Genomic DNA, 23203 nt, shown 5'->3' with positions numbered 1-23203 from the left:
AAGGTTCATGATGAACGCTTCATGAAAGCTTCAAATCCTAATTTAAACCTTTTTTAGATAACTGGCAACAAACACTCTGGTGCTTGAGGAGCTGGAAACAGGGCTCGTTTTGGAACAACTCTGCCCTCTAGTGGTCATAACTCACAGTGCTAGAATAGAACAGAACAGATCAGATCAGATCAGAATAGAATAGAATAGAATAGAATAGAATAGAATAGAATAGAATAGAATAGAATATGTGGCCAAATACACAGAGTGATGTTGCCCATGTTATGAGTTGATGGTGTGGAGGGTTCGTGAATAAGTGTGTGAATAAGTCGTAAAATGAGGTGGATCTGTGGCGTTTCCATGGCAGCTGGTGTGAGGCATGGCAGGGGTTGTTCTTGGGTCACAGTTCTGTTGTCATCCATCCTGTAGATGGTAATTTGCTGCCTACTGTTGGCAGCCCTGGAGGAGTTTTGGGGCTGTGTTGTGCAGCCAGAACTCCTGGAGGTCCCCTCACGGGAAAGGTTTCTCACCTGGCGGATTTACGTTGAGCCAGGAGTTGTGATTGGGAAACGGGGGATGCAGATGGAAGAGCACCTGTCAGTACTGGATCTCAGCAGCGACCTGAACAACAGAGCGTCCTCAGGGTGGAAGCAGAACTATGCAGAATGAAGCAGGTGGGGAGGCTGTTATACGAGCAGCAACCAGCCACACTGAGGTGGTTTTCCTTTCTCCTCCATCTGTCGGGCCTGTGCAGCCGTCGCTGGAGCCCATCCAGGGCGCATCACGCGCCTCCACCCTCAGGAGCGGAGCCCGTTTCAACAGCAGCATTTGATTGTTTGCTCTCCAGCTGACAGCAGCAGCACGCCGCGCCTCTGACGGCTCAGACGGCTGCCGGTCTGATGTCTGACGCTGCACACCAGCTGTCGGACAAACAACACTTCCAAATCTGAAGGCATCTATCAAACTGCAGCCTGGCATCACTCCAGCGCGCTCAACGGGCGCCCTGTCAGACTGAGCACGCCGTGTTGCACAATATCACCTACCCGGCTCTTTAATTCCTCTTTGGACAACACTTTTTTTACACAAAACCAGTCGGAGCCGAACGCTTAATGGCTGCAGACGTCCGATTCGACTCAAGAAAGAGAGACGACGGTGGCGGAGAGATGGAGAGAAGACCTCAGATCAGGTCTGCTCAGCAGGTTTCCTCAGAACATTCGAAGACGACCCTTCCTCTTCCAAAGGCTTTCAGTGAAGATTCATTCAGGTTTTTCCAGCCTGAAAAGCAGAATCTTGTTCTTTATGATTACAAAATTCCACAACAGCCTCTTTGTCCAAGATAATAAAACCCCAGGTGGGTTAAAGGTAGAGAGCTGCTGATGTCTTCATCCGCCAGAAGAGAACGGGCCAAAGCCACAACATCTCCTGCTACTAAATAATTCATGGGGGCCACTAGACGTTGCTCCAGCATCAGACTATTTCTGGCTGAGATGTTCACAGACGGTGAACTCGTGTTCACGCTGTCAGCTCTCAGTACACGAGCAGAAAGCGTGTGGGATGTATCAACCATCAGATGTTTCTGCTCGGTTTTGACCTGAAAATAAACCCAGCATTCAACAAACGGGGCACAGACCAACAGAGCTCAGCTGGAAGGAAGAGCGCACAGTGGCAACAGTTAAAAAGAGGAAGACTCTTCAGCAAAGAGCCAAAACTCCAACTCCTTAAGCTGAAATAAGGACTTCATGAGCTTCTTTGGAACATTAGAGTAAAGAGCTGACCTGTCAGTTCTAATTCCAACTTACTGAACTCATCTTTAGACTCGGATCCAATAAAGCTGACAGCTGCCTGGACAGTGTTACTCCCATTAGCCTTTCAGAACTCTACCTCTCCTTTCTGCCTAAGATGTCAGAGGAAGCAGATGACAAACACTTATGTGACGACCTCCAGAGAAATGGATGTTGAGGAGTTGGAGCTCGTCGTCGTACAGAAACAGAAGATTCTAAATGCTTTTGCTCAGATAGGAAGCATTCGCCGTTTTAATCATCAGCGAGACATTTTTAAACTTTCTTTAAAGTGACGAGGAACACGTTTTCCGTCAGGTAGTCTATATTCCAGCTTCGGTGTCTCTCTGTCATGGCGTCCACTGACTGGAGAAGTTCCACGTCACAGCTGGGACCTGAGGAGACACCAGTCAGATAAGAACCAGTAGATCTGGACCATCTGATGGAGCCCTCTCTCTGCAGAGAGGATCCTGGAGGCTTCATCTCACGTTGATCGCGGTTTGATAAAGAAACTATTAAAATATCGTTTTTGATCAAGACTTTTTGAGGAAGGAGACCTTAATAATTCTCAACAACACTCACCAAACAGGCTGTGGACTTGCTCATCAGGCACAAGGAAAGGGGGCCCTGAGGTAGAAGACTCATCAATTATCACCATCCCAAAATAAACAGGACTATCTGAAAATGCCTGATTGTTACCTGGATAGAGATCAGGATTGTACAAGAGCGTGTCCAGAAGATATCTGCAGTCTTGTGCCATGAGAGAGGTGAGTAAAGCAGCGTACCTGTGGTGTCAGCACAGAGAAACTGGTGAAAACACTGGATCCGAAAATCATCGGTGGCATCGGTGCAGGATGGACACGTTCACATCCTCCCACTTTGAGCAGCTGTTAGATTTTAAATCCCTTCAAGAAAGGAAATCCTCTTCCTACTTTTCTCTGTCTCTGGGGTTGATGGCCACGAGAGAGCCCCGGTCCCAAATAGCTCCAAACTGCCCCTCGATGGAACTGTGACGTTTAAGAAGAACATTGTTTATGCTGTAGACCTGCACATCCTCTGCACATCCTTCCAGATCGGCTCAGATCCTACCTGCTGAACTTGTACAGGTCACACTGATAAAGACAGATGTTTTTCTCTGAGCTCTGCGGAACACGGACAGAGCGGGTTAAACGTGCGCATGTTCAACCTCCACGTGTTGAAGTTTTAGTTAAGTCATGTCTTTCCCACTCTTACTGGCACAGATGAGACAATTCTCTATTATTGCATTAATATATATCAAATATTGGAATCAGGCTGAAAGTAACCTTGTAAACTTTTGCTCCAGGTATGGATGGGACAGGCTCCTCGCTGTAGGCTAAGTTGTTCTCCTCAAAGAACTGTTTGATGGCTTTTTCCGATATCTCCACTCCGACCACTGAATGGCCCCTGTCTGCTAACCTGGGAGCCACACAAGAAGAAACTGGAAATAGAGCTGCAATGACAGGCGGCGTGCACGGGGAACAGCGGCACTCGTTTACGTACCACTTCATGTCTACAGCTTTACCGCAGAGAGGGAAGAAGAATCGGACTCCTGGACGCCCAGCAAGAACTTTATCGATGTTCAATTCCAACATTCTGGGAAAAAATACAGGAATCAACAACAACAACAACAACAACATGCTTTTCTGAAGGTCAATGGGACGATTTAATAAACTTTGCATGTCCTCTATCTGAGATCAGTCATATAAACAATTGATTTTGCATCTTCTTTCTTCCACCTATTCATCAACCTACTGGCTATGTGTGTTGGTTCCAGTATGAACCGGAATTGTTTCACTTTTGTGTGTTAAATGCTGCTTTCAGCCTGTTGATATTTTAAAAAGAGCAATAATCCATAAACTTTAACTGGGAACGTTAATATCTGAATGCATGTGCACCCTTATTACATGCATCCCGTCTCTCAGTGATTACAGTGCTAATTTTAACCCATAATCTATGCATTCATGTGAAATAGAACTTAATTATATTAGGCGGGACTGGCTGAACAAAAATGAACCATGTTTGTGTCAAGCATCACGTGTCGCACTTCAATTATTACATTTATTTGTTACATAATAACAGTCTGTTACTTGTGTACTTGGGGCTGATGGAAACCAGTTCTCCCATCATCCCAGCGCTCTTCCCATTCTCCCACCGCCATGACGCGGTTCGCCTGTGGCGCCAGCATGATGGATGGCTGCGTTTGCTTGGCTTCAACCTCTGCAGCACGAAGGAAGAGATTTACTACTGACCAGCAGTCAGCATGGGATAGGAAGGAATTTATATATCTGGTAGAGTGGAAGCCGCAGCCGGAAGTAAGAGTGGGGTCAAAGGTAATGCACATACTGTGTACACAAGGAATAACATTCACTGATTTAACCTACAACAAATCCGATTAAACAGGCACATTAGCTATAAGCGGGTCAATATCACACAAGTTGTATGACACGGAAAATGGGACTTACTTCTTTAGAAACAGATCTAATATAGGTTAAGAAACACAGCAGGAAATAACATAGAGCGTAAAACTAAACTTACGAGCGCTCCGGTGAAAGCAACAGACGAGATAAGTGTGGAACTAGCTACACCCTGAATTTAGACTGACAGGATATAATTAGATACATTTCTACATACTTCACTTTTAAAAAATGCATACTTATACAATATTGAAGTAATTATGCTATTTATTCTAATATTTTAGATGTTTTGAGCTAAGGTAATAAGATGTAAAAGGAAATTAGACACCTTGATAGTCAAACTGAGGGATCGACTACAACTCTCTGAAGAGAGGTGTGGGAGGAGCCTAAGGTGACATTCACGTACATCAAAAGTATGGGAAAGCCCAGCGTTTTGCCACCCTGCGAATAAAGCTTGAAGCGGATCATTCATGCAGGACACTTATGCAATAACTTAACTAACAAAGAAAAATGCAAGTAATTCTGACGCATCTCTGCTGTAACGGTCACAATATATATTACATATTTTGTTACTGTTAGCATTTGTAAAATAAATTATAAACCGATCTGTACAAAAGGATCATTTGTATTCATTAGCCTTATTGTATATACGTTGGCCGTAAGATGTTTTCACGTAAATACAGATTCTACTAGTTAAATAACCTACTTTTTTTTCTTTTTTTTTAAAAAGGTAATTCGGCTTTAAGGTAATTCTAAAATTAACAACAAAAACATCATTGACGCATTTAAAGCCGATTAAAATTATTTTCACCCTCCGTTTAAACTAAGATCACAATATTAGTTTTGAATCATAATGCAAATTTACACCATGTAGTACGTTAATGTTTTTTTCAAGAAAAACCTGTTGGAACAACTGTCCTCTTGAAAGTCTGCCCAACGTGACGCAGTGAGTGGAGCAAAGTGGAGCAAAGTCTTAGATTTGTCACTAACAAATCATTACACGATGGGAAAGGAATGAACGCAAGAATGATGACTTTGTCCGGAGAAAGGGGGCGCAAGAGTACCGGGAATCCGCTTTGTTGTTGACCGGATGTTTTTGTAACCATAATAAAGAAGATGGGAATGCTTTATCATTTATTGCTATGAATTAATCTATAATAAACTGAAATCATTTAATAATACCTCGTTGAAATTAGAAATTCATCTCGGGTCAATAAAAACAGAAGCAGAACACCGTGCACGGGGATGTGCGCCAGGCCTCCTTTGAGAGAGATGACAATGATGCCACCTTTTTGGCTGCACCATCTTCATCAACACCAACACCATCAACACCATCTTCACTGTTCCGCTAAAATGGATGCGCCCCCCTCGCCGCGCTGTGCCATCCAGATGTGTGCCGTGCGCGTGTGTTTTCCTTCTGAGTCGACGTGAGCGTCTGCAGCCTCCAAACCAATCAGCGGGGCCCGTGGGGCGGGTCGTACCAGGACGGTTGTGGATCAAGAAAATGGACAATTTAATGCCGCGCGTTCGTCATTCATTTCCCCCGACGCTGCGCTCCGATATTGGGATCATTGTGGAATTCTCGGCTGTGGCGTGAAAGGAGGAGGAGGGAAGCGTCTCGGCTTGACGGTGAGGGCGAGATCCTGCGGGGGGAAACCGGAGCGCAGGACGGATCTGCTCTCCGTGCTCAGGGGACGTGCTCATTGTTGACAGAACACAGTGATAGTCTTTGTTTTTAAGAATCACTCTGGAATCATTTCCTCAATTCCAAAGGGAAGCTGTCGGGAATAGCACCGAACTGGCCCGCACGGTGTGAGCGCGCACATGAGGATGATGTCGGCGTAAAGTGCAAGGTTGCACTTGTGGGCAGCGTGCACGGCAGCGCACCTTTGTCCCAGGCGCCGCTCAGATGTTCTCAGCTGCGAATACGCAAAGCTAAGGAAGCCCGCGAGGTGAGGGCAAAAGAGGGCGTTTAGTGAGCCGGATTACGATGGAACCGCCACCTTCTAACCTGGTTGACAGTCTGGTTTGGTAACTCAGATCCGGAGGACAGACACGAGGGGGCGGCGGGACACCCCGCCTCGCGGCATTTTCACGGACGCGCCGGATAATGGTGCGCGTATTCTCACCGCGCCAGACTCGTGTGGACGCCGGAGTGGGTTCACCTCCGTTCAGAAGTGGCTGTTTTGAGCCTCTGGGGCTGCGATCCACGGCGGACTGATCCGCTGGTGATTCCGGAGCTCCAACCTGCTGCTGCCGCCTGCACCGGAGCTGTGGATCACTGGGTCACAGGTAGGCTGGGTGGGGAACGAAGGAGGTCAGCTGGCAAACTGGTTGATAGTGTTGTGGCCCATCAGAGCAGCTGTGGGGAACCAGGTTCTCCAGAACATCCGGAGCTGTAGTGATGGGGGAGATAATGATGATGATGATCGTGGCTCTTCCACCTTCTAAACAAACTTGCTCTCCTCAGATTGTGCCTGTCCTCGTGCTTGTGTTCCTACAGATGACTGAGTTTGTGCTGTCAGAATCCCGTCACCAAATGCACAAAAGAGCACATTCATATGCTAAACCATTTTTTTTAGTCCCGCATACTCGTAAAAATAAATGATTGACCTTCTCCTGTGACATTAATTTGTTCCCACTTTGGAAGTCAATGTGAGAGGAGACCAGTCTGAATGTGGGCGTCACTTGTCACAGGCTTGACAGCGCATTGAATCAAAATGCAATTATAGTCTTCTTGGCTCTCTTGCCACTAGTTCCATTTGAATAAGTGCGTTTGGATTGATTTGAGTTTACCAGAAATATTATCTAAATGTTCAAAACTGCCAGCAAATATGAAAGGAGGGGATTGGAGCTGAGGGCTCGTTGTTCGTCCGCCTTGCTGTTGCCCAGCATGCTTTGTTTGTGAGAGTTTCTGGTGTCGCAACCAGCACCCCAACAGAAAAGAACCCCTCAGACGGCGGTCCATTCTTCCAGCACAGCCAGGCCGGAGGGAACTGCGAACTGGTTCCTCGAATGTGAAACAGACTATTGACACATCTGTAACTGCTGTAAACATTTCCCTTATGTCATGTACACTGTTGCAGATGCCACCATGTGACCTGTTAGAAGCTCCTCTCTGCTGTCCACACCCATTTAATATAGAACGTGTGTCTGCATGGCGACCGTCTCTTATCTCTCCTTTATTGCGGCGCAGATTATTGTCTGTCTTGGTGTTTATTGTGTGGTGCAGGTGAGCTGTGCAGCCTGGAGGACAAATGCTCCATCCTTGCCCTAATACTTTGCAGACATGGTGCCTGGAGCTTTGGGGACATCTTCGCTCACTATGAGATCCCTTTTTTTTGTCTCCCGCTGCACAGATGGACTGTGGGTTGCAAATTCCGCAGAGAATCCTAAATAATGTTGCCGCCATCAGCACAAACGTCATCTGTCTGAATGTAAAAGTTAATGGGAAGTGGAAGCAGAAAGATGATAAATAATAAAGGTATAAAAAGCTCCGCTGAGGATAGAAGAGAAGCGGGTTGTCAATCAAGCCATGGCTAAAAGAATCACAAGACTTCTGTTACTACAATAACAGGCTTTTTTATCACTTTAAAAAAAGAAATCCTTTCGTTCCGAGAGAACTAAGTTGTAGTTCCGTTCATTCGTATGCATGCAACACATACAGTAGTATCTAATATCTTAAGAAATAAATGCAAAAATCCTCGGAGGGCTGACAAAGTTCGTTGCATCGACTGATTAGATTTCTTAGTTATTATCTTTCCAGGGGAAAGGCTGGAACATCCCAGAGCTAAATAAAGCATTGCCATTATTTCCAATGCAGCAGGAAAGCCCCAGTGCATCCTGATAGGAAACCGATTCCATCTGATCTAATGGCAGCCCTCTCTCCTTAATGGGATCTTGCTTTCACGATAATTCCCTCCCTGGTGATTAAAAGAAACTCCAATTTCATTGAAGCATCGGTCGCTCCAGACTACATTTATTCCTTTCATTATTACAGGGGTTGAGAATATCAGCGTGCAGCCTTTAAACAGTATTAACCCCGATGACTCACCCTGCATGTTGATCGTTCTCATGCATTTTTCATTGCACTTGAGTAAAATATGTAGTTATATTCAAGTTGTTGCGAACAGGAACGACACAAGTATATATGAAGGTTGGAGAGCTGGAGATGCTGCTGCAGGTGATGCACCAACGCAGTGCAGAGCTGGTTCAGTCTGGATTTTCTTCTGCTTTATTTTGGAAGAGCGATGGCTTTAATCTCACCGGTCAGATATCGCGGTCGTGCTACTAATTGAACCCTGTCTGGTATGCGCCTCATCTTCCTTATCCCAGGGTCAGATCGTATATCATCACAGCGTCGTCAAGGTCAGATTGTTTATAGGCTGATCAGATCCGAGCTGGCCGATAAGAAGGCCTCCAGGTCGAAAGTCTTCGCTGATAAGGTGATTCGCAGGCAGGGGGACGCACTGGCAGTGGAACCACTTAATGGGCCAGATGGGTTTCTCTCCGCTCCGGCTCTTCATGGTCGGCTGTGAGGCGCAGCCTTGAATGCAGAGATGTGCACGCGCTCATGGGTGACCTCAGCAGACCCGTCCTGGAGCTGCGTGCCGGCCTTACCTGTAGTTCCGGCCCAGGTCATTTTGTGTTAAAGACGCGTGTTTTAAACCTCTTAATAACTGCGTCTACCCTCTATATTAGTTCTGGTAATTAGCCCTTGTGGCATTGGAGGGCAGCATATTGTTGAAACATAATTAATCAACCGGGTTTGTAATTATGCCGGCATTGGGAGCGTGCATGTGGTTGCAGGGCCGGGCGCGTCGCGTGCCTGTAGCTTCGGGTAAACATCTTATTTACCACACTGCAAGCCTTTTAAGTCAGAGAGAGCGAAGATGTTTTTCTCAATGTCAAGAAGAAGAATGTGTTGGTATTCATTTTATGAAAATGGTCTTCTACAGCTAAGCTTGTTTGCCTCAGTTGATGTTCTGGTCGGGAGGTGGGCCACTTAATGAAAAACAAAACCAACAAATCCTCCCCAGCAGCTGCTTTTAGACCAGAGGAGAAATGCTCCTTAATATACTATATTCCCATCAGAAGCCATTTGTTTTCGCCTTTATTCATGTCACTGCTTATAAATGCATGTGGTGTGTGGGGGTGTGAAAAGCACCTCCATTTTAAAGGGCAGCACTTGGGTGAGGGCAAAATATAGAACACACATCACACCCCAGTTGTAAGCCTTTAACACAGGTGTGTTAGTGGAGACCCCTCCTGTTTGGTTATTGTTTGTTGGACTCACAGACCGACCGAGGCGAATGCCCCCTCCACCCCCACATCCCCAGCGCCTCCATTGTGATGTCATACCCAGATCGAGCTGCTCGTCTGCAGCTGGTCGGAGCGCTAAAGTGGACATTTTGGGTATTTTAACACCTGCCTTCAGACAATGAAAATGATGGGATTAATGGACCAAAACGGGGCTATACTAATAATCTGCTCCAAATCCAGGTGAAATAAGCCCCACATAAAAGGGTTGTATTTATGTAAAACTTTCAATTCAATTCTTAGGTGACTACTACTGTAGGTTGGGAGAGGATGGAGAGAGCTTTTCCTCTTCAGTGGTACTTACTCATCTACCTGGATCTACTTACTGGTTCCTGGTGCATCTTTAATCCTCAATGATACTTGATTGATTACAATTACTCTGGTCAGCCAGAAGGCAAACCTTGATTAAACATTAGTTGTTACCAATCCAGCACTCCAAGCAAGCAGAGCTGATGAGATCTGTGGTGAGTAGATGCACTGCAGAGGCCAAAGAAGAGGTTTCATTCAGAGGTGAAAGGATCTACAAGCCTACAAAACACAAACGACAGTGCGGCCGTCCGCTGCTCCCTTAATGACAGAGTTTCTGTTTAATTTTAGCTGAACCAACATGTTCACCTCGCCACAAGTGTTGTGTTTTCGTCAGAACACTTCACTTTGCAGGACTAATACGTCGCCAGTGGAAATGCGTGTATGCCAGATGTGTGTTTAAGTATAGTTTACACACGCTGGACATCAGAGCCGCACCAGTCAGTGAAAGTACCGGCTGCCAGCGAACGCTGTATTTAGGGCTTATGTTGGTGCATAGCGGGCTTCCATGCTTCAGCTGGCTTGTCTTTATCCATATCATTTGGGACAGAATGGAAATCTCATTTTCTAGGACTCTGTCCCATTTACAACCTGCGATGGCCACGTCCCAAAATCCTTCCAGACCAAAAAAAAGATGCCGTTGCGTCGAAGCAGACAGTGAATCCACCACCCCGGTGCTTGGGGAATTCCTTTCAAACTCATGTCAGACCTTCAGCAAATTGAAATTGAAATTGAATTTTGCCGAAAATTGACCCGGCTAACCCTTTGGTGAAGGAAAAATACACAAGCCATTCATTCATTTCAAAGCCCACCTTTTTAAATTTCCTGTGAAGTGCAGCAGCATCTGCTGCGTAAATAAAGTTCATGGGTAGAAGATGTGATGGGAATTTTCAATTCCATTTACCTGAATGGCTTAATAGAGTCCCTCAGCAACAGGCAGGAATAGCTGGGGGAGGCCCTGATGGCTGCACAGAGGCAGCAGGAAGTATGGGGACTGAGCGCAGCTGTCATCTATGAACTATCCATCCATCATGTCATTGTCACTTAAATGGATTTCATCCTCACGTCTTCCCCTCTGGGCTGGTTCCGTTCTCTCTCTCCTGCGTATTAAACTTGCATGTGCTCCAGACAGATGGGAGCAGCGGCTTCAAAACTATATTCCATAAACAAGTCCTTCTCCCTGCAACAATTGGTCATCCATAAACATGCAAGACAGTAAACGGATACTCAGACGGTCCCCAGCACAAACCGACGGGTGCATTAAAGGTCAGCAATAATTATCCGAATTGTGAGTTTAATCTGCCACAGTTGTTGTGACATTAAAAAAGAAACGCCACATTGCCTCTGCCCTTTTGTGGACAAAATGAAGACAAAATATTGAAGGTATGAAGACTTCCATCTTGTGCTGTTATCGAGTATCTGACCACGAGCAGAGTTGCATATTTAATAACTGACACCAAGCTAATGATCAAAATGCCCTCCTGCTCTGGTGATACAGCTCCCACTTTGTGTTGCTGCCCTAAAATTACACACTTGCTCCCCTTTTGACTTTCTGAGAGCTGAATCAGCACTTAAATCAAACCTTCTGAATGTTTTTTTCTGCATGGAAGGTGAGCAAATGATCTAAGAACCGTTGGCCTTGCAGAGTGTTTTCCACCTGTCTGTGATTCAGTGTTACGGTCCCCTATTCTTCATGCAACCTTCCCCCGGGGGACTCAGGGGATGAGGCAGGAATAATTGAAAAAGGAAAGGAGCAGAGAAAAGGTACTGTTCCTATATGTAGCCCTGCAGTCAGCTCCGGGAGGAGAGAGCGGCCAAACGGGGAGAAGATAATACAATAAATGAAAAATGGAGAGCAGGACATGCAGCAATTAAAGCGGAAAAAGCCAATGACACAGCGTGGGGGGGGTGCAGCCATGTCGCCTTTGCTCGAACCCTGCCCTTCCTCTGTCAGATGATCTTTGGTGCCTGTCACCCAACCGTAACGCATCATTGATCAGCCAGACCTCTCAACCACTTAAAGCCACTTAAATGTATCCGTACATCCACATGATATAGAAATGACAGCCATCATAATTCTTAGTTAATGGCCACAAACTCAGAATTGTGTTTATTCTGATCCTGTCAATTCCTATCAGCATCATTCTGTATCTTTTTGTAGTCTTTTTCTTTTGTTTTTTGCCCAAGACTGACAGCCAATGACATGAAACTAAATAGACCAATAGAATTGATTCCTCCCACGCCATCGCCATTACTAGGCGAATGATACCTTCCATCCAACACCTTCTTCCACTCACTATAAATTATCCTCAAAGCCACAAATCAGTGGAGCAGATTGTGCAGCCTTCCCCGAATGGAGCCTTGACAATGATTGAGGTGTAATTGTGTGCGTTGGTGATCAAGGCGAAGAAAGAAAGAAAATCAATGCCTTAACTAAAGGAGTTGGTGAATTATTGATGAGGAGTATGTAATGGGATCTCACGTTTTTCTTCCTCCTCATGTTGAACTGCTGGCTGTTCAGGCATTTCCAGGAGGTGCCCACAGCACCACAGACGAGTTCGATGAAATACTTCCCTGTATAATAAAGAAAGGACTCTCAGGTCTTGGTGAGAGATTCACTGCCCCCTGTTATCCTGGGATTTTGGGTTCTCATTCTTGAACTTCTCTCCAGAAAATAACTGTTTACAATGAAAACTGTTCAATTCTTACAAAATCAGTGTCTAGATTTTAGTTTTGTGCGTGTAATTTATCACCAAGTGCCATTTTGATTCTGTTGATCAAGACTAGGTGCGCGTTGAGGCGACGCTAAAAACAACACTGTCAGCTCGCGTCACAGCCCTTTTCCTACCTTTTCAGTTGGAAAAATGAGAAGTTTGAGTGTTTACCCACATCTCAGTATGCTGTTTGTTTGCACAGAGAAGGCAGACATCACTTCTGCCTGGCTGGAGTAGAGGCAGAAAAGGAGAATGAGCGGTAGAGAGCAGCCAGGTGAGACCTGAAAGCTGCCTTTGTGTGGCAGCTGGCAGCGGGAACACTGCCTTTCACTGTGGAATACACCCCTACACACACATACTGTACTCTACATGCTGGCCTTATTGGAGAGGCCGTTTAGCCAAGAAAAAACGTTAAAAACCGTTACAAGCCGGCTCCGCTAACAAAGACAGCGCTCAAATCCAAGTTTAACGGACTTTCAGAGCCACAACGGCATCTGTTCTCTGCTTCCAGAGCTACATTTTAAACTCCCATCTTTTCTCTTTCGCCTCACCTTGACTGCATCTGGCACGGTTCAAACAGAGCCTGAAGGACATGAGAATGCCACGTCCTGTCAGTGGAAAATGCAGCTAATATCAGTCAGAAATGATCCATCTGCAAGGTCTGAGCAGCTTTCATAAATATAAATTTGTAATTAAAAGCCATCTGTGGCATTTAGTGAGATCATCATCATCGTCATCATCATCAGAGGTGTATGGGATGATATTTATAATTCCAATAAATGCCCACTGATGACATCAAAGCTCTAATAAAAGCAATTTCGGTGTTCTTTCAAGGTTTTATCATAGTATATTTTATAATATCAGTCAGGGCAGCAGATTTGGTGTTAACGGCCTTTTCAGTTCCCATTTGTTTCATTTAATAAAAGCATCTAAAAATGTGAATCCTCGAGTGTGTCCAGTGTTATTCATTACAGCCTAAATTCTTGTTAGGGTGTCTGTGTCAGTTGGAGGACATCAATTCTGCCTCTGTGCTGATCTGTATTCTTGTTTGTTTACTTCTTTGTAGGAGGGGCCAGGCACCATGAGGCTGCGAGCCTCGCCTGAGAAATCACCTTTCATCACACGCAGCTAGACGGGGCAGCAGAAGACATGCACGCAGACGGAGGAGCGGCACATGCCACAGTGGAGACCGGCTAACTCGCACGTCCGACCACAGGGGAGAGCAAATGGGGAAGAGACTGGAGAAGGGAAGTCGGTAAGTCAGATTTGGTGATTCTCAATGGCAAAGTGGACTGGGCCACACTCAGAGGCAGTGATGTCCTTGTTACCACATTGTCCTCCATTAGAAGCTCCCTGTTAGAAGTCACAAACCAGTCGCCCCCCCTGTGAGGCTAGAGAGCTGAGGGGCAGAGGAGAAGAGAAGCAGAGGACGCAAGAGAGGCCGAGCTCAACGAGGAGACCGTGACAGGACCCATGCAGGCCCGTAAGAAGTATGTTCTGCTGGGCTTGTGTGCGTGCTGCTGGCTGGTCCTCTTTTACTGGGGTGGAGGAGTCCAGCTCCGTGTGTTCCGCATGCTGACGAGGCAGCGGGGCGAGGTGGTGCGCCCCTGGCCCAACTGGACCGACCGAGCCTTCCTGCCGCGCTACGCCCACCTAGATGAACTCCAGACAGACCCAGGAATACCTGAGTCTTCCAGCCAACGGCGTCAGGCTTGGTCCACTGTTTATAAAGACAGTCGCTGTCGCATGGAGACATGTTTTGACTTCTCGCGATGTCGCCGTAGGGGACGGGAAGGCTTCAGGGTGTATATCTATCCTTCTGAGAAAAATGATCGGATGTCAGAAAGCTACAGGAAGATCCTGACATCCATATCAGAGTCGCGATACTATACATCGGATCCCCATGAAGCGTGCCTGTTTGTGTTAGGGATAGACACCTTAGACCGGGACCAGCTCTCAGGTCAGTTTGTGGCCAATGTGGATGAACGTATTCGTGGCTATCCGCTGTGGAATGATGGGCGGAACCACTTGATCTTCAATCTGTACTCGGGCACATGGCCTAACTACACAGAGGACCTCGGTTTTAACATCGGACAGGCCATGCTAGCCAAAGCCAGCCTCAACACGGAACATTTTCGCCAAGCGTTTGACGTCTCCATCCCACTCTTCTCAAAGGATCACCCGCAGAAGGGTGGCGAGCGGGGCTGGCTGGTGAGGAACACCACCCCGCCTCAACGAAAATACCTGCTGATGTTCAAAGGGAAGCGCTACCTGACAGGCATCGGCTCCGACACCAGAAATGCTCTCCACCACATCCACAACGGGAAGGACATAGTGTCGCTGACGACATGCCGCCATGGAAAGGACTGGGAGAAGCACAAAGATGCTCGCTGTGACCACGACAACCTGGAATACGAGAGGTGAGTCCAGATTTAAGACTGCTGAATTTTTCTTTATTCGTAAAAATCAGGGTTATGGAGTCTGTTTTATTTGGCTGTAAGATGTCGCTGACTTAGTATCAGCAGAATCTTTCGGTTCTCATTGTTTATTTCTCTCCGTTAATGGCTACAAGTTTTAGCTATGTAATGACCATGTTTGGAGAGATTTGGAAATGTAGATTATTGGTGAGTTACTGGGACTGTTAGAGAACTGAGCTGCCCGACCTCCAAAACACTTTTGGGTATCTTATTGTATCATTTTTTAAGTAGATGGTGTTTTGGTGATTTCTCACCTAAACGCTGCACTTACAGTTGGGACCAAGAGCCTACAAGGTTCTAAAAAGAGCTCCTCGGTACAAGGGATAGAGTCAGATGGTAGACAAGAGGCACAAAAGAGCAGAAATATTATTGTTAAATAGCTGTAGGCTAATTGTGTACTTGGTTTGTTGAGTCATTTCTTTTTATGACACACTGGTTATAAAACAGGTTTATCAGGGATTAACCTTGGCAGAAAGGTTCAGTCTGAAGTGGGTGCAACAGAACGTGCTTTTCCTGAGGTTGAGTGTCATCCAAACATGAAAGACGAATTTATATTTGTTGTGCCATATTCAGTAGAATTTTCTGCTGAAATGACTCCTGGCCCTCAGGAGTTATCAGCCACCCTCAAATCAACGTTGAGCGTAAAGAATTTCACTTTGAACAAAATGACTTCAGTGTTTGTGCCAGGTTCAGCAGCTGGAAGGTGGTTCTGATCCAAGCACTCCACTTCCTGCTGCAGCCCACTAGCAGCTACCTCAGGGTCTGTTTACTTTGGGCCTGCGCGGCAGAGCAATGGAGGCTGTTCAGCACCATATGAATGGGCTCATTTATTTCACACATAGGCCACTCCTCAGAAACCAGGGTGGCCGTGTGTGTGTGTGTGTGTGTGTGTGTGTCTGTGTGTGTGTGTTCCATGTGGTATTTTTAGTTAGATTTGGATGCTGCAACGGCTCCGTGTGTGAAAGCGTGTGAATGGGAGAAACAGTGAGAGAGACAGCTGCTGTTTGAGGGAAGAAAAGCTCGCCCCCCCCCCCCCCATCTCTCCATTGGTCCTTCACTTAATTGTTTTTCATTAATACTTGTGTATGTGTGTGTGTGTGTGTGTTTATTTTCTCAGTGGCAAAATTAAAGATTTTTAAAGTGCGCATTGATTCCCTCAGGGCTGATACATTGATCCATGGTGGAGGGGCTTCACAACCTGTGTGTGCATGTGTGAATGCGCCGGGCAGAGGTTCCTGTTCGCGTTAAATCTGTCTGCCCTGGTGACACGTTCACACATTCATTTCCTCCATTTCTGCACCTGAAACGCTGGTGCACCCGAAATAACTGCCCATCAGTGTCACCACTTGAAACACACACAGCTGACAGTGTCATTGGGTGGGTGTGTGGGTATATATATATATATATATGTGTGTGTGTGTGTGTGTGTCAGTGAGGCTCTTATAAGGTGGCACCAGGTTAATGAGCACATGCACCAGGTGCACTGGCAGATTAGCCCTGAGGGACCTGGATAAGGTGGCTGGGAGAAGAGGAGGAGGGAGAAGGAAGGGAGGGCAAATCTCTCTATTACAGTATCATTTGTTTTTTACTACTAAAACACCACCAGTAAAAATAATTATATTGTTTGGATATTTGACCAGGACCTTTTACACCCTGTGCTACATGACTTTATTGGTTCTATTGATGCTGTAGTGTCGGATGAGCCAATTTCTGTCTCTTTTTCTCTGGGAATATTTGTGTTTTCAGTCCTTCCGTGTCGATGCGTGGAAGGGCAAGGAGCTCACAGAACAGAGAGCTACCACGGAGTCTACAGAACCTCAGTGGCGGTTCTGACTGGAAACACGTGCGTGTACAATGATTCTGTGATGTCAGAACGTAAACATATGCATTTCTTGGTTTGGAGGGGAAAAAAAGAAAATGAGGTTGGGTTCTGCGGGTCTAACAAACACACATTTCCACCCAAACAAACCAGTTTAGGAACAGACTGGTGCAGGGTTGGACCGCAGTACTGGGACAGTCTTAAGGGGATGCCGCAGGCTTTCTTTCCCTCCTACAATATTTATGTTACATATGTTTTTCTTTTCCATGCAGGACTGCTGGGTAGGCACACAATGCATTCCTCTTTTGGCCTCATGGAACACTGATTCCACAACAATATTTGTATAAATCTGCTTTCAGAGCAGATTATTTTTGATATGTTTATCGACAGCTTTTTTTATTAATGTAATTTCCTCTTCTAAAATATGAATATTATTGGTAACGGATGGCCAAAAATCTCATTAAAATCTGCCACAGGGCAAAAATACTCTTAATAGGAAGAGAATGTGCCTGGAAATACTTTTCTGCTCTGTTGAATCGGTGTGTTGAGTTTGTGCGTGTTTGGATTATTACAGATGACAGCAGCGAAACAGGCCAAAGTAGCTAAGACACGTTGGAGGTAAAACCCCAGTTGTCAGGGTCCCCAAAGGGCACCAGAGCAACAAGACAGAGGCAGACGTGAATGTCATGTTGTAGAAATGACAACAAATGGGGGGGAAAGCAGCGGGATAGTGCAGGCAATGTGCACAAAAAAGGAAATATTATACAGGTCGGAAAGGGGGGTGGGAAGGGAAGAGCGGAGCAGAGCGAGGGGGGATCGGAACGGGATTCTTAAAGTGAGGGTGAAGCTGTTCGGCAGTCTAATGGCCTATTTTCCCTCACTTTAGAGCATTCTCTAAGAAAAGGGAAGAGAAACATTCAGGCTACAGCGAATGTAAATGAGCGGGGGTGTGAAAAACAGAAAGGGACAGATATTTAGGAGGTACAAAAGGTACAGCAGAAAACACTTTGCAGCCCCCTTTCAGACCAACCTTGGGTTTTTTCTTTCTTTTTATATAAATGGGAACCAGAGGGTGAACTGGATGGGGTTCAAGACATGGGGAGGACGTGTAATGGCTAAACGCTGTACCTCTCTGTCTTAAATGGCCTTGGCCTGCAATGGGTCATTATTCATGACCCTGCTCGGAGGGACTCAAGGTTGAAAGAGAGAGCTATCAGACTTTAAAAGCTGGGTAGCTGTACAGGATGGATGCTGCATACTAATCAGACAAAAACAGGCAGCAGACAATGATTTAATAGTTCTCCAGCCATGGTTAGCGTTAAGACCTGCTGGAGATGTGCTCCCGCGTATGGAGTTCGTACAGGAAATCTTGTCCTGAGTAATAACTGAAGAGCGGAGAAGAACAGTGTCATCGTTAGACGCAGTCGCTCCATCTCAGCAACCGATGTTTCATTTAATAAGTTTACAGTTCTCACAATATTTGCATGATTTGAGATTTATGTGAAATAAGACCTGCTGCAGTCTGCAGTAATTAGGGGCTGTGAAATTATAGCTCTGACGTGTGTGTGTGTGTGTGTGTGTGTGTGTGTGTGTGTGTGTGTGTGTGTGTGTGTATGTGTGCGTGTGCGTGTGCGTGTGTGTGTGTGTGTGTGTGGTCAGTCTGTTTGGAATTCTTGGAAACCATAGGCAGCCTTGCAATTCTCTGGCACTCGTTCACTCCATCCATTCTTTTTGCATCGCTCCAGCTTGTGTATTTTTAATCCCCACACGCACACGCGCACGCACACACACACACACACACACACACACGTTCTGCTTTTATCTGGTCAAACATATTTAGAGAGCAGGGAAGTCGAAGCCGTGCAGAGGCCTCCAAATGAACACTGTTCGCAGGATGATGTGAGAAGTACCTGGTGGATCGGAGGAGTGAAAGCAGCTCTTTTATGTTTGGGTCCAGCTTTTTGAGGGGCAGCTTTTTGTTGCTCGTGAGTGACCGAGAGCACCTTCGAAGGCTGTTTTAGAACTGGAACTATGACTGAAACTATCTTTGCTCTTCTTCATTGGGAGGTTTGTTGACGTGTAAGAGTCTAGTCGGGTTGCACGATCGTCCCCGGGGACGTGACTCATGTAGCCCGGATCCTTGGATGAGCTGGAAGCTGCTCCTCACAGGACTTGATCTAAACACGTTCTGATTATGTCTAGAAGCTCTGTGGTCTGTTAGGGTCTGATCTTGAGTTTAAAAACTCCAGGAACAACTCACAAGAGTATCAAGGTTGATGTCATGTGACAAGCAGCTATTTTGAAAATGTGAGTGATGCTCTCGTGCACTGCTGTGAGTGCTGGTAAAGCCAGTTAGGGTGTGATCATGTTGTTATTTACAGCTCACTCTGGTTAGTTCAGCAACACTTGGGAAGCAACATGGGAATTCTTCAGGTTTTTGATGTGCCACGTGTGCCGCGTGTGCCGCGCCTTTCTTTATAGTGATGAGGTCATCTGTCATTATAATCCCTGCGCTTAGAGTGGACACATTTACACGTGCATATTCTCTGTCTCACTTCACAGCGTCCATGCATCATCTTCACCGATGCATAGCCTTCATCTCTTCCTCCTCCTCCTTGTCTTCCTCCTCTTCCTCCACGTCCTACAGCTGACTGCAAACCCCCTGCCACTTTTTTAGCCTTACTCTGCATTATTCATGAATAGAACCTGGTTCTCTATAGGTCAAACTTCTTTGACAGCACAGATGTCTTTGGTGTTACACACAGTAGACTTACACTCTGTGAGAAACACACACACACACGTGTAACCACCCCTCCCTCCTCACAGGACCTGACAGCATTTACTCCCACTCTGAGCGGATGGAGCCGGACCTTGAACCCTTCAGTGAAATCTGACTTAATGTAATCCCTTCCGTAGAGGTGCCAGATCAGGAATCCGCCACGTTGTCCTCTCAGTAAGGTGCTCCTGACCACCTGTGCTGCTGCAGTTGCCACACCATCTTCTTAGCCTATTTTATTACTCTGCAAAACATTACAAAATAAAAACTTCTTTAAATAATGGCAAATTTATGCATGTGTATTTGCCATTCTGTGCAAAAATGTGCCTGGTTTGCAAGAAAAGACACACAATAAATAAATTACAGAGCCACGATTATAACGACTATGTAAGAAACACCTTTAATGTGATGCTCCTGGTTAAGTGAGCATCAAACAGAGTGAGAGAGAACTTTGTGATAGGCTTTAGTCTTCTTAGCAGGTGGATTTTGTAACTGTTGGACAGAGTTGGCCTCATTGTACATGAATGATAAACATTTAAATAAAGAAAAAAGGTGCCCATTAATTAAATGGTAAATGAGCTATTCTCAGTTTTGGCCACTCGATCTATCACAGGAATCAGCTGTTAAATTAAAGTCTCTTTTCTTTGTGCGAATGGAGCTCTGCTTATCTGTTGATGACTACTGATTCGTAATTGACTCTCAAACTCCGTTGGCAATAGCAGTTAGGAGTCAGCCGTGACTGTGGAGAAGTCCAATTTCAACATTTATTTAATCCAAGTTGAGAACTTTTGTGATAATGTGACTAATTAGACTCTTTGTGATGACAGAATTCAGGACTAAAATCAGAGATAAGGACCTGCCACACTGTCGTAGTTCAGAGCTGCACTTTTCTTTTTGGAACGATGTCATTGGATCCACTCGTCTGTTGTCATCCAACGTGACACGAGCGTCAGCCCCGGCATCGCGGCGGCATCACCGCTGCCTCTCAGCGAGAAGCTGCTGGTTAGTTCCGTAGCAACAGGAGAACTTCCTGTGTTAGACATCTGTGGCAGTGCAGCGGCTCAGGACCGAGCCTCCATCCGACCTTCACGCTTTGCTGTACAGTAGGAATCGTTGAAACTAAAAGCTGACATAATTGTTTTTTTCTCTGTTTAAGAAAGAGGCGTCAGGCTTCCTGACAACGTGAGGCTGAGATTCCCCTGACTGCCAGGCTCAGGTGAGGCTTCGGCTTTAACGAAGCAGACAGCCTCGCAGGTTGTTTTTTCATTCTCAAAAAAGTCTGACAGAACCTTCACACATGCGGTTTTTGGCCAAGTGAGAAGTAAATTGTCTTTCTTAGACCCTGTTCGAAGCAAATCATGTTACTCCTTTTAAACCACTATTGCAGATGGAAAAAGTTCTTCATTTAAATGTGGCCGTCACCAAACCATTCAACACCCTCCTTGGATGCTACAGTACCAGTATTGAAATATTAGCCTCTTCTTTTTTCTCCCCTCGCCACAGAGTCAGGATTTCAGTGATTATTCCCATTTTTCTTTAACCTGTTTGATGGTGATATAGCGTACATCATCTTGTCATCCGTACAATGATTCCACACTCACACTCACATCCCTCCGAGTGTGGCGTGGCCAGTGCCCAGGCATAAGGAACCTTTATCTGTAAAACCAAAAAGTCCAGTGTAGAGATGTCGCTGCGCCGTTTGTCAGGTGCTGATCAGGTTCCTTCTGGAAGACTGTTGTTTGGCCCCAGGCCGAACTCACTAGTATGGATGTCCACTTAATGGGTGCCCATTCAGCACCCTAATGGGCCCTTTATCAAGACCGGCTAACACTGCAGCGATCATAGCAGGAAAAGCCTCTGGCCAGCTCACTTGCTTTTGTCCAGGCCAACTGGAGCGTGAGAGCTTTGACAATGACAATGCAGCCGAGGGAGGCTGAGAGAGACACATGGAGGGAGACATTTTTCACTCCTTATACAGTTAAGGAACCAAACGTCCGCCGAGCGGACTGGATTTCACTTGTTCACTGGCTTTTAAAAAGCATCGATTTGACCTGTGACCTCACCGCCGCATGCTCTTTCAGTTTGCGCCCCAGTGATCACGGAGACGGGAAAGATGAGAGTGGCACTGTCCCATCGGTAGGGGACTGCTGGGAAGACAGAAAAGCCCATTCTTAAACGTCTTCATAGCATTCCTTCATGAGAAAGCTCAACCTCAAGGAGGGACGCTGTGCAGAATCCATCATGGCTTAGAGGCTGAAACCAATAGAATGAAGACAGCAGCCAAATCATTACTCACAGACGAGCAGCAGTCAGTCCGGGTTCTGCTGCTCAATTAGTCGGTCCCAGAACCAATGAGAGCTTTCTTCTACGTCTTCTCGGGGGCCCCATATTGTCTTAAAATTTAGGTCAGAAAATGTTGTTTGAGTTAGTTTGCAATAAGATGAAAAGGCTTTTTTAATAGCCACTTTTTTCCCCTTTTCTTTGATGTGGGATGAAGCCTTTCGATTGGCCGGTGCCTGAGATGAAAGACTGATAGGCAGAGATATTCTGAATCAAAGGCCTGACTAATGCGAGCCGAAACTGTCAGCGTTAAACCGATGCGTTCGCGTCGCTCCGTTTCCAGGAGCGGAGCATTGGGGTCAAACTGAGATCTGTTTGAGGCCTGCAGTCATTTATACACAGAGTGTTTTTCATAATCTCTCATCTAGACTGACATTTTCTACATCTCATCTTGAAGTTGACAGTTTAAGGTCACTGTGAGATTTTCTATCTGATGGCTAAAGGAGGAAAACGGACTAACTTTGGCACATTTTCTGATCTGTCGCTCTGACGGCTGAGGATTTCTGCCATGTTTCTGCAATCCACTTATAACAGCCCGAGAAAATGAGCTGAGGAACCGCAGGGGTGCAGCCTTCCATCCAAGCTATTCTAAAGCCACCGGCTTTTGTTTTACCTGAGCAGGATTTATTTACAGACACTACTTGAACCTCACCTACGTTTCATGCCTTTATTGAAGGAGGGCTGCTCCTGCGAGTATAGCGGAGGCATGCTTTTAAAATTAATAAGTAAACAGCTTTAAAAGTGCCCTTTTTGTAGCAGCCTTCACATAAGTGGAGTACACAGTTTCTCTTAACCCCCTGACTCGTGTGGCGTCAGAGGAGTTTTGAAATGAGATCCACCGTGTTCGCTGTGTAGCCAACACCTCTCAGTCAGGGGTGAACAGTTTTTCCAGGATGGGTTCTGTTAGTATCCGTATCCCTGCTTCTTTTGTAATGCAATGCCCTCATTATCAGTGGAGGAGCCTGTGCATCAAGATGTGTTCCAGTGCTTTGCTCCAGACAATAGAACACAGGTGTCTCAGATAAGACCTTATATTCTGCCGCCGCCTAAATCAAAAAGGTGCGGAACTTCATGAATTACTCATGAGTTCTGCTGTTGGATTCTTTAATGATAGTCGGGCTGGGACTGCTCTATACCTCTCGCCTGTTCTCCTTCTCCATCTCGCTGATGAATGAGAAGCAAGTGCAGAGAGGAAGAAAGGGAGGAAAAGTCACAACTTAGCCTTGACTGATCTCAAAATGTCTTTTTTAT

General features: G+C 45.9%; 2 protein-coding genes across 8 annotated transcripts in view; one reads left to right on the top strand and one right to left on the bottom strand.

Annotated features, from left to right (window-relative positions):
* Positions 1-1996: 1996 nt before the first annotated feature.
* LOC101064328 (probable thiopurine S-methyltransferase) lies at positions 1997-5200 on the bottom strand. Of its 5 annotated transcripts, none has more exons than XM_029844922.1 (9): positions 4530-5044; positions 3875-4004; positions 3288-3380; positions 3071-3203; positions 2856-2908; positions 2699-2773; positions 2466-2551; positions 2349-2393; positions 1997-2161 (listed from the first exon to the last, which is right to left on the bottom strand). In XM_029844922.1, the coding sequence occupies exons 2-9, from the start codon at positions 3970-3972 to the stop codon at positions 2043-2045; spliced, it is 702 nt and encodes a 233-aa protein (XP_029700782.1). In that variant the 5' UTR covers positions 3973-4004; positions 4530-5044; the 3' UTR covers positions 1997-2042. The 5 variants fall into 5 exon arrangements, with proteins under 5 accessions (XP_029700782.1, XP_011607572.2, XP_011607570.2 ...); XM_011609270.2 differs by lacking the exon at positions 4530-5044 and adding an exon at positions 4323-4486; XM_011609268.2 differs by lacking the exon at positions 4530-5044 and adding an exon at positions 4250-4485.
* A 160-nt stretch (positions 5201-5360) lies between these two features.
* Positions 5361-23203, top strand: part of LOC101072822 (exostosin-1c) — a 55210-nt gene continuing 37367 nt past the window's right edge. The window contains exons 1-3 of one of the 3 annotated variants that reach the window (XM_029844919.1): positions 5361-5830; positions 13607-13795; positions 13887-14960. In XM_029844919.1, the coding sequence (XP_029700779.1) occupies positions 14014-14960 (947 nt within the window). In that variant the 5' untranslated portion in view covers positions 5361-5830; positions 13607-13795; positions 13887-14013. Of the gene's footprint in view, positions 6494-13606; positions 14961-23203 lie in introns of all 3 variants that reach the window. The other 2 variants (XM_029844917.1, XM_029844918.1) reach the window with 2 other exon arrangements.

Source organism: Takifugu rubripes, chromosome 12, assembly GCF_901000725.2.
Source record: "Takifugu rubripes chromosome 12, fTakRub1.2, whole genome shotgun sequence".
Classification (NCBI taxonomy): Eukaryota; Metazoa; Chordata; class Actinopteri; order Tetraodontiformes; family Tetraodontidae; genus Takifugu; species Takifugu rubripes.
This window is presented reverse-complemented; position numbering and strand designations above follow the sequence as displayed.

Coding starts and splice junctions, on each gene's coding strand:
- LOC101064328 (XM_029844921.1), bottom strand. CDS start 4,128: ATGTGCATTACCTTTGACCCCACTCTTACTTCCGGCTGCGGCTTCCAC. Junction 2,909..3,070: donor CTGGAGCAAAAGTTTACAAG/GTTACTTTCAGC, acceptor CGTGTTCCGCAG/AGCTCAGAGAAAAACATCTG. Junction 2,394..2,465: donor CAATCCTGATCTCTATCCAG/GTAACAATCAGG, acceptor CTTCTACCTCAG/GGCCCCCTTTCCTTGTGCCT.